Source organism: Aspergillus pseudonomiae (genome assembly GCF_009193645.1).
Source record: "Aspergillus pseudonomiae strain CBS 119388 unplaced genomic scaffold BDV37scaffold_52, whole genome shotgun sequence".
In the NCBI taxonomy this organism is placed as follows: Eukaryota; Fungi; Ascomycota; class Eurotiomycetes; order Eurotiales; family Aspergillaceae; genus Aspergillus; species Aspergillus pseudonomiae.
In genome coordinates, this window is record NW_022476044.1 from 204,815 (window position 1) to 219,569 (window position 14,755).

The 14,755-nt window shown below is 49.7% G+C and overlaps 5 protein-coding genes across 5 annotated transcripts; 2 read left to right on the plus strand and 3 right to left on the minus strand.

The window, feature by feature from the left end:
• Positions 1-92: 92 nt before the first annotated feature.
• BDV37DRAFT_295505 (glycosyl hydrolase family 79 C-terminal domain-containing protein) lies at positions 93-2,356 on the minus strand (the record flags this gene model as incomplete). Its single annotated transcript, XM_032089909.1, has 5 exons — positions 93-926; positions 1,007-1,334; positions 1,424-1,765; positions 1,823-2,130; positions 2,187-2,356. 5 exons carry the CDS (start codon positions 2,354-2,356, stop codon positions 545-547), a joined length of 1,530 nt encoding a protein of 509 aa, XP_031939691.1. The 3' UTR covers positions 93-544.
• Positions 2,357-3,268: 912 nt separating this feature from the next.
• BDV37DRAFT_252698 (putative LysM domain protein) lies at positions 3,269-6,123 on the minus strand. The gene has a single exon (XM_032082472.1). The coding sequence runs from the start codon at positions 5,539-5,541 to the stop codon at positions 3,655-3,657; it is 1,887 nt and encodes a 628-aa protein (XP_031939692.1). The 5' UTR covers positions 5,542-6,123; the 3' UTR covers positions 3,269-3,654.
• An 80-nt stretch (positions 6,124-6,203) lies between these two features.
• Positions 6,204-8,155, minus strand: BDV37DRAFT_252700 (protein-degrading AAA family ATPase MSP1). The gene is made up of 2 exons (XM_032082473.1): positions 7,937-8,155; positions 6,204-7,883 (listed from the first exon to the last, which is right to left on the minus strand). Exons 1-2 carry the CDS (start codon positions 8,000-8,002, stop codon positions 6,696-6,698), a joined length of 1,254 nt encoding a protein of 417 aa, XP_031939693.1. The 5' UTR covers positions 8,003-8,155; the 3' UTR covers positions 6,204-6,695.
• A 237-nt stretch (positions 8,156-8,392) lies between these two features.
• On the plus strand, positions 8,393-10,056 carry BDV37DRAFT_284858 (putative chromosome segregation protein (Pcs1); the record flags this gene model as incomplete). Its single annotated transcript, XM_032087593.1, has 2 exons — positions 8,393-9,293; positions 9,347-10,056. The coding sequence occupies 2 exons, from the start codon at positions 8,393-8,395 to the stop codon at positions 10,054-10,056; spliced, it is 1,611 nt and encodes a 536-aa protein (XP_031939694.1).
• Positions 10,057-10,656: 600 nt separating this feature from the next.
• Positions 10,657-14,013, plus strand: BDV37DRAFT_284859 (mannose-ethanolamine phosphotransferase MCD4; the record flags this gene model as incomplete). The annotated part of the gene is made up of 5 exons (XM_032087594.1): positions 10,657-12,399; positions 12,458-12,718; positions 12,784-12,849; positions 12,928-13,036; positions 13,142-14,013. 5 exons carry the CDS (start codon positions 10,657-10,659, stop codon positions 14,011-14,013), a joined length of 3,051 nt encoding a protein of 1,016 aa, XP_031939695.1.
• Between the last annotated feature and the right edge of the window lie 742 nt (positions 14,014-14,755).

Below are 14,755 nucleotides of genomic sequence, written 5' to 3' on the forward strand. Positions count from 1 at the left end.
AGATCGTGTTGTCCAGCTCACGACGGATAACCTCGAGATTCTAAGGAGTGGGAAGAATCCTATACTCTGTGACAGTCTTTTGGCATTGTAGAGAAAACCCAGCTCCTGGGGGCGGGTTTAACATTCCAGAATGCAGATCGTCAAAACCCGGCAAGTGCCAATAGGTATGACATCAAAACCCTAATAATTATGGAGCAATCCACGTCTACTTCCGAAAGCATAAACAATTAAGTCATCTTGCCATGACAGTGAAATCAATCCCCAGGTTCGATCCAGCTAAGCATACGGCTTGGTCTATACAACGTGCGTCAATACTTCTTCCACCCATCAAAAGCTTGATCTAGATCACAATTGAATCTCCTCATCTCGTCCTTTTCTTCAATTCAGTTAGGTACCCCACTGGCTGCACCTAGCGTTCGATAGTCAAATCGACTAGATAAAAATTGCATTCTAGTTTACTGATAACTGCCAGCAAATCCCCCTTTCCGTTATATGCTTTGTATTGCCTATTTCATTGGTTGTTGCTATATAGCAGCTGTCAGTATTACCCTCTTTCTACTATGACAGCCTCCGAAGCGAGCAGAGTTACGAGGCCAGTCGAGATATTCTCGATGCTCAAGTCACCTATGATTCCCCCGCTCGCGTCGACACTCTGACCAGTCCAAGTCACGCCGGTTCTCGCATCGGAACTTTGGCCCGTCAAGCGTCTAACCCTTAGATTGGACCCAAGGCTAGAGACAACGTTGAACTCCCTACTCGACCGGGTATTTGTCTCGTTAAAATACTCCATATTCAAGATAACAAGCTTCTCCATCTGGTCATTGTCGTAAATAGCAAAATGTACAGCAGAGCTGGAATCAAGCGACGTTATCGGCGCGATCCTGGGAACCTTGAGATCTGCTACGAGGTCTGCAATAAAGAGCATGCTATAATATCTATTTCCCCTCTGCGCATCAGTTCTGGGCGAAGTACAATGTCTCCAAAGTGGACGGATCAGGAGACTCACGTAGGGTTAATATGGGGGACCGGCGATGTATCTGTCGGCAACGGCTCCCACGTAGAATAGTAGAAGTCGCCTTTGCCGTTATGGAAGAAGAATCGATCAATCCCAGCTGTGGCGCCGGCGAGCGCGTAGTCCAGTTGCCAGAGTGCTGCTCCAAGCGTGTTCGATACCCCGTCCTTCCCGTGGCAGGCAACGGAGCCTGTTTCGCCCATGTGTATCTTTTTTCCCAGTGGTTTTGCGGCGGATATCTCGCCGCTGTATTGATCAAGGAGGGCTAGGGTCTGCTTGTGGTCGAGGAGGTTTCTTAGGTCGACTTTGGCTGCGTCTTCGTCTGTTTCAATTTAGAGGGAGGTGAGAACTGGAATAATGGCAGGAAAGAGGAAACATTATTCAAATATAGATACATGGGGAAAGCCATACCCGTGCATATATTCCAGGGGTAGCCATGGACGGAGAAATATTCAATCCCTGGAATAGACTGTGGCACGTCTAACCTCACTAGTTCCGAGATACTCATATCCGGCTTGAATAATTCCGGGCCTGCAAATGATGGAAACTGGAAGCTGGAAGTGGCCGACGAGCGAGCTCGGAGACGTGGTATCCATTCATGCATTTGACAGGCATAATCATTCACGTCGTAGTCTGCTGGTCGAAAGTCACCATACAGGTTCACTTCATTGCCTAGTTCGTATGCCATCACCAGAGATTGGTCGATGTATTTGAAGGCACCGTCGATCTCAGCTTGGGCCAGGGAGTAGCTGTCTGTAGGATAGTGAGAATTGTCAGCAAACCACATGAATAGGAAGAACGGATACATACTGTTGCGAAAGTTGAGTCCAAAAATGAGCGGAGTTCTAGATGGCACGTTGTTCGTCAGGACATTAAATAAGTTCTTGTTAAACGTAACCTCAACTGCTTCAGTACCCTTGGGGTCGTTGGGGTCGTTTAGCACAATGCTACTCATTGTCTGATCACAGTTCTCGCAGAAGCTAGCTCGATCTTGAGTATTGCCACCTATGCGTAGGATAGCTGGACTCCGAGACCGATCGACGATGTTCTGTAGAAGTTGTTTTGAGAAGGTGTTTGGATTGTCCACGTCACCAAAATAATCTACCGTGTTCCCAAATCTGAAGCGATGGTGGGTAAGCACCCTATTGAGTGAAAGGGGGGAATGGCAGCCTACTCAATGGACAGCCCCATCAGCTGTTTGTTCAGCGGCACTGCGCCTGCAGCGGCTTGCTGGACGTTGAAGTGAACATCTGAGCGATACAGAGGCGCCGTGTTACTGTCCAAAGGCAGTGCCGCTACGAGCTTTGCTATAGTAGCTAGAAGGATGAGGTGAGTGAGCACCATGATGGCAGTTGCTATCACTGATTACAGCCTTACTTCTATGCTAACATCTTCAACGTACTTTTTATACATCAACATCCTTGCGCTTTGATACATGGAAGCGGCAACATGATTGACGGGAAAATCTATTGGTTAATACGAAGAAATCGTCCGGACCAAGAGTGTGGGGTAAGTACCCCCGCCGGGCTTTCAGTGATTTAGATATGTCGTTGATGATGAGTTGGCCTGGCTGATATAGAGTTCGATATAATCCGAGAGGTGTCAGAATTGACACAGAGAGTTGAAGCAGATATGGGGTAGTTGCTGTCGGATGGGTCAAGGTTTGACGGACACCTCAAACCGACTTTAAAGGTCGTACTACCACAATTTGCATCTAGAAATCTCTGAGGTCCCAATTTCTGATCTCCGGTGAGTTATCAGCAATATGCTGTTACATGAGCTCAAGTCAGCTAAGAAACAAACAAGGCCGACCAGGGTATTGTAGTGGGAAGCCCTAAAAGAACACCCAATCAGGCAATTTGCTTCATATTGTATTTAATATTATCATTCTTGAGGTTTCGAACTGGGTAAGCTTTACTATCGCAGCACTATAATCGGAAACCTTACGGTCGTCAGAAAGGAGTGCAATTAACAATTCTCAATCGCTCGACCTCTTGTTACCGGACCAATTAGGAAGTGCTAGTAATTGACCCTGTCTTGGGTTATCTAGTCGCCTCTTGGTGAAAACATCATCTCATTGAAAGGGCTCGAAAACCGGAAGCGTCGGTTATATATTGTTTGGCTCTTGAGAGTACTATAAACACCAACTCGTCACAGAAAAGTGAATGAATTATATATCTCAATACCGAACTTTCTACACAACCCATGGCGATGAAGCAGGAATCGATAGATGTTGACTGTACGGGCAGTTATATTGATTTATGGCTAATTACCTCGAATGCCCATTCCCCATAAGTATACCAGCACAAAGGAATCTAAATTGCTAAACACAAAAATGCGTGGCCACAGCAAAGACACCGATCCGAATAGCCAATTGTATAATCCAAGGAGCAATTACAACGTATCATCAACTTGCCAACAGTATGATCCTGTTGCGCCGCGCTATGCTATAAGCGTACATGGAAGGAAGGTATCTTATATCACAAAGACCCGCAAAACTTTATCTGGTCCCTATCGTTGCCGCTGCCCGAACGGATTCCCAAAATAAGATAAAAAAAAAAATGTTCGAAAAGAGAAAAGAAAGAGAAAGGGATGGCTACTTGGCCTTCAGGGTAAAGCATGTAGCAATATTATACCCGACATCAATCGTCCTTGAACGTAGTACGAGTCCTGCTCGTCCCTGCCGAAGGACTATGGAAACGGCCTCTCACTGAGCTACCATCGCCAAGAATTGTTCTGGATCGGTTGTACTCGGGCCGCAGTATCTTTGAGGCGTCGCGAGATTCTAATCCATCATTAAGCTCAATCAGGTCGCCCACCCCGCGCGTCGCAGGTCGATGGGCTGTGCCGTTCATTTGGTGGCCTTGTGTGCTTTGCTGCAGTTCATTAAACCCAGCCTTGGCTCGGCTGGTCATCTTCCTGACCCAGCCCTCGACTGCACCGCCTATATTGTCCAAGCCGGTGGGAGTGTTGGACACAGCATTTGAAGTGTACTCCGTGGAGTCTTGAAATTTCGGAGGGGTAGGAGCGGGGGCAAGGTTCGGTAGATGCTGGGCAAAGAATTTACTCAGACCGTCGAGAGCCGGCCCAGGGGCCATTGCGTCACGATCGAGGGTGCCAACGCCCGGCCCGGCTAATTGTATGTTGCTGCGTTGACGCTGATGGCGCACGGCTGGCTTAGATTTGGCTGATGTTCGTGACCCTGACGAGTCTGTGTGAGGTCTATTTCCGGGTATAGATGTAACGCGCGAGGGTTGAGGTTCAAAGGTTGATGAAGTCGAGGATAATGTCGGGGTTCTCTCGCGTCCAGATAACGAAGGACTCTCGGAGTCAGTATAGGAAATAGATTTCCGTCTTGAGCGCGGAAAGAAGCCTAACGCCCTGCGAGGGACGCGTCCAATCTCTACAGGCGCAGAGAAACCATCGATCTGGACCCAGGACTCGTGTTTCCATATTTGGTCCGCTTCCGCCTCTGAAAAAGCGTCCGGGATTGCTTCGGGTTGATCGCGAGGCCCTGAAATCGAATTCGGGGCTATTGAGCTCCCACTTGGATCTTCCAAAGAGTCTCGTCTGGAAATCTCAGCATCCACCTGGTTTAAATCATGTCGAATGGGTCGTCCTTTGACTGAGCAAGAATCGACTGGTAGAAGAACTGTCTTCCGACCTTGAATACTATCACTGGGCCAAAAGCCATTCGCCTTCCTAAATATCGCAGGCTGACAACCGTAGCGTATCGTTACCCCCGTTATACTGTCCGTCGGCTGGACATGATGTACGTACGCCAGAGCTTCCTCGTCCGGGTTCGAACCTGCTGTCAAATGGCCCGTCCGATCACTTGAATCGCGTCGTTTATGTTTCGTATTAAGATTTCCATTCGGCTCTGTATCCGCCAGTAGCAGTGCTTCCCTTTTCTTAGCCTGTACAAATGCTTGCCGTTCTTCCTTAGTTCCAGCGCCAATTGCGGAGGTAGATGGAGCTGCCGGTCCCCACGACGAGGATGTCAAAGTCCGTGACGGGTTCCCCGTGTACGAATCGGGGTGTGAAGGCTTCCTCGAATGTGTCCGTGGCGTGCCATTGGTGGTGGGCCGTGCAATATCACTTCCCAAAACCGATGAGGCCAAGCTCTGTAACGATGACCAAGACGCATCCAGAAAGTCAGCGGCAGCTCGCGACGACTCCGCGAAATTGACTTGATTCTTGCCAGTATAGCTGAACCCGCCTAACGAGCTATTCGCTCCGCGGCCAGGCGAAGACGTGACACGGGAAGGATGTCTCATGGGCATTGGCGAAGCTCCGCGGGATGTGTAGGGTGACGGGGTGGCACCGCGAGATCGAGGTACCGGGAGATCCGTGGACAGGGTGGTGGACAACCCGGAGGGCTCCAGCTGCCTTCCATTATCACTTTCATCGTCGGTGAACGATACCAAGCGGCGAGGGCGTGATCGCACGGTTGAGGTGGACCTACGGGAGGCATTCGTACCATTTGTCCCAGGGCTGAGGGTGTCGGCAAAGCTGGTACTGGAACTCATCCCTGACGACGATAACGATTATATTCGAGGGGAGAGAATATCGTCAGCTCTCCTAAGAGAAGAAAATTTTGGGTGAATGATCGCCAAACGCAAAGCGCCATGGGAAGGCCCTATAGCACAACGTTCGTCATCCAGTCTTCGTCCCTATCGCATTTGTGTCCTTATGCGGCGTTCTAACGTGCTAGGGTAAGTGCAATTCAGTAATCTGTCCAATAAACGATGGTCTTCGCACAGTGGGTTGAGGTCCGATATGACGCACAGTCCAGAGAATCAGGGACATCGAACTAGGGAGACCATCGAAAGCTGAGCAGGGAGTATGGGGGGTGGATAGTCGGGGTGCGGGATGTGGCAGGAAGGGTAAATTAGTGGTTTAACCTCCTTTGTGATGACGACTCCCCGAGTTTAGTCCCAGCAAGCCCAGACGTCGTCCACTCACGGCGGGGCGGGTCCAGGTCTTATGTAAAAGGTCAAGAGAATGGAGACTTTGCGGCGCCCGCTGAGATTAGATAGGTCGCTCAGAACCTTGCCAAGGGGAAAATTGAGAGAAAAGATGCGACCACCAAATAATGGGAGAAAGAAAAAAAAAAAGCAGCAGCAGTAGGAATAGGAGAAAAGGGACGTTCCGCCAAAAGAAAGACAAAATTGTGCTCGGAATATTCGATCGGCATCCCAAGAGGTGATCCTTTCCCAGTCAATCTTGTCATGTTCTTATCATCCTGCGTAGGTTACCTTGCAGCCTCCAGTTGGCCACCGTACGGTACCGTATTGCCCGACCGGCCGCGGATCGGCGAGTTCCCTCCCACTACGGTGCAATTGCTTACGCCAACACTATTATCATGACGCATTGCGTAACAATATGCATATACTCTATCCTGCCAAATATACAGTGAAGCTTCGTTCATTTCATCCATTGGGAGATTCCTCTAAAGATAATACCAAAAACAGGAGAGCCGTGAAAAATACTCTATGGGCAGTATCAGACTTCATAACCAGGATGAGGTGGAAATTGCCACAGATGATGGCCATATCCGACAAGGCCATTAAATATCTGGCAATATGCTCAAACAACAAAAACAGAACGCCATTCCCTTCGTGCTGTACACAAGTAACATAGACAGGCGGCTAAATATAAGTTCACGAGTTCATCAGACAATTCACTCCGGCGGCTCTGCCATTTCGGCGGATGGCCGTGTTTCAACGTCAGATGTCGCCTCTGACTCTGTGCTCCATTCTTTCTCCGAGCTAGCCTTGATGGATGCCTGCAGTTGTGTAGGCGGGGGGATAACCCTAACACCTCCAGCACGTGAGAAGAAGTCTTCTGTTCGAAGACCACGGACCTCTTTGGGATCGACGGTATTCATTTGAAGACCAGCAGCCTTTTTCTCACGAATAAGCTCTCGGACTGGTGCCATAGCTGCGTCGCGGCAGGCTTCCTTGATATCACTGCCTGACATGCCTGCCATGGCTTTAACAAGGTAGTCGAGGTCAAAGTTCTCCCGGTCTACCTTGGTATCTTTAAGTACAAGACTGAGGATTCGAAGTCGTTGTGCTGCTGGAGGAAGAACGACCGGGAACTTCTTTGGCATCCGCCTGAGAATGGCTTCGTCGATATCCTGTATGCGGTTTGTCGCTCCCATCACAACAACCCGCTGAGGTTCACCCGACGAATTCGCGGAGGTAAGGCCATCCCAATGGGTCATGAATTCTGCCTTAACCATACCACTTGCCTCGTGTTCTCCACTCCGCCTAGTACCAAGAACAGCGTCGATCTCGTCAATGAAGACGATGGAAGGCTGCAGCTTCCTGGCTAGGGAGAAGACTGCATTAACCAACTTATTCGAATCACCGTACCACTTCTCTGTCAGAGTTGATATATGTAGGTTGATGAAACATGCTCCACTCTCATGAGCAAGAGCTTTGGCAAGCATAGTCTTTCCGCACCCAGGGGGACCATACAGCAGCACACCGGACGGGGCCGTAAGGAGTGACGATGTAGATGAATAGAGGTGAGGCATGGTTAGTGGGTAGATGACAGACTCCTTGAGCTCCTCAATGATCTCGTCCAAGCCACCAATATCCTCGAATGATACGGGAATATCGTCTGGGGCAACAACATCCATTGCGATCGCTTGTTCGTATTGATTCAGGGCAAGGTCTCCACGCTTTTGTCTCCGCCCCCGCTTGCCTTCTCTACGTGGTGAATCTTCATCCGACTCTTCACCCCCATCGAGTCTCCGTAGAATAGCAGCCGACTTACGTCGTTGCTCCTCTTTCTTCTGGCTTTCCGGGTCGAAATCAAGACGAGATAGGAGGTATCGAATGAGGAAGTAGGCAGATGCCGACTGAGAATATCTGTGTTAGCCCAAGCAACACCGGGGGATCAAGTTTCACTAACAGTGCCGGCAACCATCACCAATTCCTGTAAGAATTGCTGCCATCTCGGACCGCGCGCTGAAGCCATGATGATACAACTGCGCTCAATACCAACGACTGTTTATATTATAAGGTATAGAGCACGGCCCTGCTTCAGGAATCCAACTGCAACAAAGTGCCCAAGGCCAACAACGGGATGAAGATAAATTATGCGACGAACCCAGCTGAATGTTAACTCGGGTCGGCAAAGCAGCTGTGGCGCGCTGATCGGAGCCGTGGCTTTGCCGACAGCGTCACATGCTTCACTGCCTGTTGGTTGGTTTGCGGTGTGTCGAAGGCGGAGAAGGTCCCACTGACGCGCCAGTGATCATTCGTCCGAGTTTGTTGTCGTGCTAATCGCTGTGCACAGTACTGGTGTTGCGCGGTGCTTTTTCTTTCTACTATTTTGTATAAAATTATATAAATATACATTCTCGCAATGCCACCAAAGAGAAAGGCCGCGGCCAAGCTTTCTAACTTAGCAGAATTTGACGACGAGGACGCGACGCAGGCCCAGGAACCACACGACGATGAGCGCCCTACGAAAAAGCCGAGAGGGCGGCCTCGCTCGAAGTCGACGGAGCTCAAGCCACCAACCCAATCGAAAAATGACACCACAGCTGCGCCCTCACAGGCGTCGGAGGTAGCACCGAAGAGGGGCACAAGAAGGGGGAGACCAAGGGGTAGCAGGGGCTCACTGCAATCTGTTACCCAAGAGATAGAAGAGCAGAAGGAACCCGACGAAGCGGAGGAAGACGCTGGTCCTCACGTACCGGAGAGCGTGCCTGCATCTAACGATGAGCTAGTCACATCGCAGCCTGCTACTAGGTCGGCTAGATCTGCGAAACCCGCGAAGCCTACAACCACTCGCGGACGACGCAAGGCGACTGCTGAGAAGCAAGTCAAGACTGATGGCGAATTTCAATATACTCCGAGGAATACGCGACAGCATAAATCACCGGTAAAAGGCGATGAAGAGGCTGAACAATCCACGAAGCGACGGAAAGCTGATCCACAGTCGGAACCAGAAGAGGAGGAGGTGTCAGAAGATGAAAAGGCTGCGCCAGATGTTGTCGAGGAGACCTTTATCCAAGAGGAGCCGGTAGAACCTCGCCGGATCTCCATGTCGCCAACTAAGCGTAGACAATCTACTCAACGTCCTCTGCAGAGCTCGCCACTGAAACCTAACGCGGAGCCGGAGTTAAGGCGCAAGATCGGAGAACTCACAAAAAAGTACGATACTTTGGAGAGTCGCTACAGAACCCTTAAAGAGATAGGTGTGGTAGAAGCAAATGCCAATATGGAGAAATTACGGAAACAATGCGAAGCAATGACGAATGGTACGTACTCCCGACTTCCCTATCGTTTCGAAGTGATATACTCACTTTTCTAGCATCAAACAACTTGGTTGCTGGTCTGAAGGCAGAACTGGAGGCACAGAAAGCTCTTGGTCAGCAGAGCCGGACTCTGCAGAAACAGTTGAAGGAGCGAGATGCAGAAATTGCTCAATTGAAATCGCAAGCCGAAAATGCCACCAGTCAGCTCTCCTCGGCTCAAACTGAGGTTAAAGCTTTACAGACCAAACTTGCAGCTGCTCGGAATACAGCAGCCAGTCTGGAAAGTGCCGCCGCCAAGGTTCCTGGAAGCGCTATCAAGGGCAGTAACAACCGTGCTAATGCCGCAGCAAATGCTGAAGCCGCGCAAGCAGCTCAGTTTGCACAGCTTAAGGAAGATCTTTACACTGATCTTACTGGTCTGATTATTCGTGATGTGAAGAAGGGAGACTCCGACAATCTTTATGATTGTATCCAGACAGGTATTAACGGGAGTGAGTATCTATACCTCCAACCGCATCAGAAATACTCTAATCTGGAGATAGCACTGCACTTCAAACTCGCCGTACCGCACGTTTCGTCAGCCAATTTTGAGAATGCAGAGTTTCAGTATATCCCACTTTTGGATGAAAATCGAGATCGCGACTTGATTGATATCCTTCCCGAGTATTTAACGGTGGATATCACTTTTGTCCGTCAACAAGCGTCGAAATTTTACACCAGAGTCATTGACGCTCTCACAAAACGGCGGACGAGCACTAGTAACTGATAGCTTTTGATCGTTCCTCTGCTCCTATACGCAGTCCCTTTGGAATTGGTTTTACTCGTGCAACCAACTTGCTTTGATTATGGATTCAGCCCTTGCTCCGTTTTGCATGGTTGGAGTAAAGGCAATATAACGGCGTATAGTCATTGGACAAGGCATCTGGATAAGGAGTTTAGTGTTAAATTGGATGATCAACTTTTACATATGCAATTATGAACATTTGCGGGTATGAAATAATGGGAACCTCAGTGGACGTCTAGAAGTTTGGAACGCCCCTTTGTGAAGTAGTATATTCTTCTAATACTAGTAGTAGTATCAGGGGCAATTGCGGAAACCGTGGGTGCCGTCTACCGTAGCCGCTGCCGTGCCGTCTTGAGGACCGCCGATTGGCTGCGGGCATCCCCAAGTTCCTCAAGTCGTCAGGGACGCGGAAAGTGCCATCTTTCATCGGAAGATCACTTTGAGGCTGCTGTCGCCTGTCAGCTCCCCATTGCTTCACTTGTCCTTCATTTCAGATTCGTCCCTATCTGATCGCATGCTTAGCCGATATCCTTCTACACAGACCCTTGTCCGTCAATTGATCCGGAGCTGACAAAAGAAACCATGGCGCGTGTCGGCCGCGTTGGGTTTCTCACCCTCGCGGTGGTCTTCCATCTAATGTACGCCTATTCCATCTTTGACATATACTTTGTCAGTCCGATTGTTAGTGGCATGAGATCATTCGGTGTGGAAAGAGATACCAAATCCGAGGCACCGGCCAAGCGCCTGGTCCTATTTGTGGCGGACGGCTTGCGCGCCGATAAGGCGTTTCAAGCATTACCTGACCCAGATGTGCCTGCAGATCTTGAGGATGAAGAACCAATCTACCTTGCGCCTTTTATTCGATCCCGCGCTCTCTCTCATGGAACCTTCGGCATCTCCCATACGCGAGTTCCCACCGAATCGAGACCTGGCCATGTTGCGCTTATCGCGGGGTTGTATGAAGATGTTTCGGCAGTGACGACGGGGTGGAAACTCAATCCAGTAGACTTCGATAGCGTCTTCAATAGAAGCCGACATACATGGAGCTGGGGGAGCCCAGATATTCTTCCGATGTTCAAAGAGGGTGCCGTTCCCGGAAGGATTGACGCAGACACATACGGAGAAGAAGCGGAAGACTTCTCGGCAGATGCGACCAAGCTTGACATTTGGGTTTTTGATAAGGTGAAGGAGCTCTTCGCATCTGCAAAGAAAGACCCGGAGTTGGATGCGAAATTGCGAGAAGATAAATTGGTCTTCTTCTTGCACCTTCTTGGTCTAGATACTACTGGTCATTCCTACCGTCCCTATTCAAAGGAGTATCTGCGCAACATCAAGCTGGTAGATAAGGGTGTGCAGGAAATCACGCAACTTGTGGAGAATTTCTACGGTGATGGCAAGACGTCATTTGTGTTCACCGCGGATCATGGTATGAGCGATTGGGGAAGCCATGGGGACGGTCATCCTGACAATACTAGAACCCCGCTAGTTGCTTGGGGCTCTGGTGTTGCCGGTCCCAGTTACACACAAGAGGGAAGCATATCAGGACACGAAGATGGAGTGTCAGCAGACTGGGGCCTTGATAGCGTCCAGCGCAATGATGTTGCACAAGCAGACGTCGCTGCCCTCATGGCCTATTTGGTTGGACTTGACTTTCCCACCAATTCCGTTGGACAGTTGCCCCTCAGCTATCTAGATACCAGTCCTAAAGATAAGGCGTTAGCAGCGCTTGCGAATGCGCAAGGAGTTCTGGAAATGTATCGTGTTAAGGAAGAGCAAAAGCGGGATGCATTATTACGGTATACACCGTTCGAGCCTCTTGCGGATAGCGGCGAGACATCCGTGGAGGTGCGTCTTGAGAGGATCAAGACCCTAATCTCGAACAAGTCTTACGACGCCTCCATTCAATTGAGTTCTGAGCTCTTAGTTACGGCCTTGGACGGCTTGCGGTACCTGCAAACATATGATTGGCTCTTCCTGAGAACCATCGTCACTCTAGGGTATTTGGGTTGGATTGCGTACGCTTTGACGACGGTAATCGATCTGCATGTCCTGCACGGTAAATCCGAGTCGAATCGCACAACGTTCAGTATCATGTTCTTTTCATCTATCCTCGTTGCTCTCTTTTCTGTCTTAATGTATCAAGGCTCTTCATGGAGGTATTACTTCTATGCACTCTTTCCAGTCTTTTTCTGGGAGGAGGTTTTCGCACGGCGGAAGGCCTTGCTTGCTGGCCGTGAGATACTATTGGGTCATGTCCATTCTGTAAGCGGGTACCTTGCATTCGTCATACAGCTCTTGCTATATGTGGGTGTATTGGAGGCATTGGTGCGTTTAGCTGCCCCTCACTCATAAATTAGTACACGGCTGACAGTACCACCTACAGGTGCAATCATATTTCCACCGGGAAATCTTCACGGTTTGCTTTATCTTGGGGGGCTTTTGGCCAGTAACCTACGGTACCAAGTTCATTGGCGGGCATAAGTTGCTTTCTGCATCATGGGCGCTCGGCTGTTTCCTCATGAGCATTTTTACTCTCCTGCCCGCCAACAAAGTTGAGGACACGATGATGATGTACGAGATGATCCCCATAAGGCGCCTCTGTTCAAGCATACACTTCTCTGACCTTCTACGTGCAGTTCCTGTGGTTCTCTGTTGATGTTCTTGACGGGTCTACTATATCTTATCTTTGAACGCTCTATCTTGGGACAGAAGCGTTCTTCCGATCAAAACTCGGCTGTCTCTAGCTGCGGCTCGCGAACTATTATGGGTGCGCAGGTATGGAAGCCCTCATCAATGCCAATCACACTAGATCTTGGACTTTCATGTTGTGATATTGTGACTAAGACTGCCTAGGTCGGTATGATTCTGCTTGCCTTGATTGTAACCAAATCAAGTGTAGCATCTCTCCAGGCCAAGCAGGGCCTTCCTCTTGGGAACCAGGTTCTTGGGTGGTCTATCTTGGGTGAGTGCAGTCTCGCTGTTTCCATCTCGCAGGCTATTTGATCAGTCGCCTAAACCCGCGACGGATACCAAAGGACATGCCAGTACTGATACAAAATAAATGTAGTTTCTTCGCTCCTTCTGCCGTTTCTCCACCGTCTGTATCCCAATGGTCACTACCTGCACCGGTTGATGGTTATCTTCCTTACCTTTTCTCCGATTTTCATTATCCTCACCATCTCTTACGAAGGCTTATTCTACTTCGTCTTCTGCATGACTCTGCTGGCATGGGTCCGGCTGGAGCAGGCCATCTATGTTCATACAGCGGCACCAGCTAGGGAGCAGGATCATGGCGTGGCCAATGGCTCTATCCCCACGAAAAAGCCGAGTCCAGGAAGCACTGTGGTAGTCGAAGGCCAATCCTACCGATACCGGACACTTACCGTTTCCGATGCCCGCGTGGCACTCTTTTTCTTTTTCCTCCTTCAGTCGGGATTTTTCAGTACCGGAAATATCGCATCTGTATCATCCTTCTCGCTGGATAGCGTGTACCGGCTAATCCCGATCTTTAACCCCTTTTCTCAGGGCGCCTTGTTGATCTTAAAGCTTCTGATCCCATTTGCGATTATCAGCGCCAACCTGGGCATCCTCAACCGCAGACTGGAGGTGGCCCCCAGCGCTCTGTTTATGGTTGTGATGTCCATCTCAGACGTAATGACGTTAAATTTCTTCTACATGGTCCGTGACGAAGGATCCTGGCTGGAGATTGGCACGACCATTAGTCACTTCTGCATTGCTAGTTTCCTGTGTACGTTCGTGGCAGTCCTGGAGTTCCTGAGTGAATTATTCATCAGTGGAGTGGACTTTGGACACAGCGCCACCACCGTTGGGTCCGCAGTTGCGAAAGCTGTCAATGGGTCCATGGCGTGTGGACATTCTCCGGATTCTGTTAAATCCGGGGATGATATGAAGCACGCGGGGGGTCAGCGCCAAGACTGATCAGGACGCCCGTTCCAAGAAGATGTTCTGTATATTTCTCATATAGATAGATTTCATACCTTTTTATTATTACCCTAATACATTATTCAATGATCCGACTTGGCTTTAATTTATCTGCATTGAACGCCATTCTGCGCGGTCTGATAAGCATGCATTGTAATGAAAAGGAATGTCGATCTCCGTTAGCCGAGGCATCACAAGCCAGAGCATGACGCAATTCGACTCTGGAGGTGCCAGCGCCTAGACCAACCCCGAAGTGCCCGTACCTGTCTGTCATCAGTGCAGAGTTCGACTTGGCGCCAAACTCTCCGAATCCTCCCTACCATCAGCCTTAAGGTTTGGACAGATCCCGAAGCGAGATTGTGGGGAGCCAACCGCCTGGATTCCAGTGTGGCAATCGTGCTACCTGTCAGGAACGGCGAATGAGGCTTTGCTCGGGTGCTCAACCCCCCGGTCCGTCTGAGGAATTTGGGTATGGAGTGTGTGGTCACGTCTGTGCGGAGGGGCGAGGATCCTTATCCCGTCTTGGGAAAGGACTGCGAGGGTGTGGGAAAAGATGTCGGGTGATAGGCGGGTGGCAATAAGAGGTTGGATCTTGGGGGAGGCGAGGTGCGCGTTCTGGGGAAAGGATCTCGTTCGACTTTTATCTGATTCGATATGGTGATAGGTATGGAGCGTTCTCCTACGGTATATTGCATGATCAGACGTTCGTGTTTATATTGAATTGCGTATTCGTATCATC

Bases quoted from the DNA above. Each gene is read 5' to 3' on its own strand.
- BDV37DRAFT_252698 (XM_032082472.1), bottom strand. From the start codon at position 5,541: ATGAGTTCCAGTACCAGCTTTGCCGACACCCTCAGCCCTGGGACAAAT.
- BDV37DRAFT_252700 (XM_032082473.1), bottom strand. From the start codon at position 8,002: ATGGCTTCAGCGCGCGGTCCGAGATGGCAGCAATTCTTACAGGAATTG. The intron at 7,884-7,936 runs GTTAGTGAAACT...AGATATTCTCAG, and splicing joins TGGTGATGGTTGCCGGCACT to TCGGCATCTGCCTACTTCCT.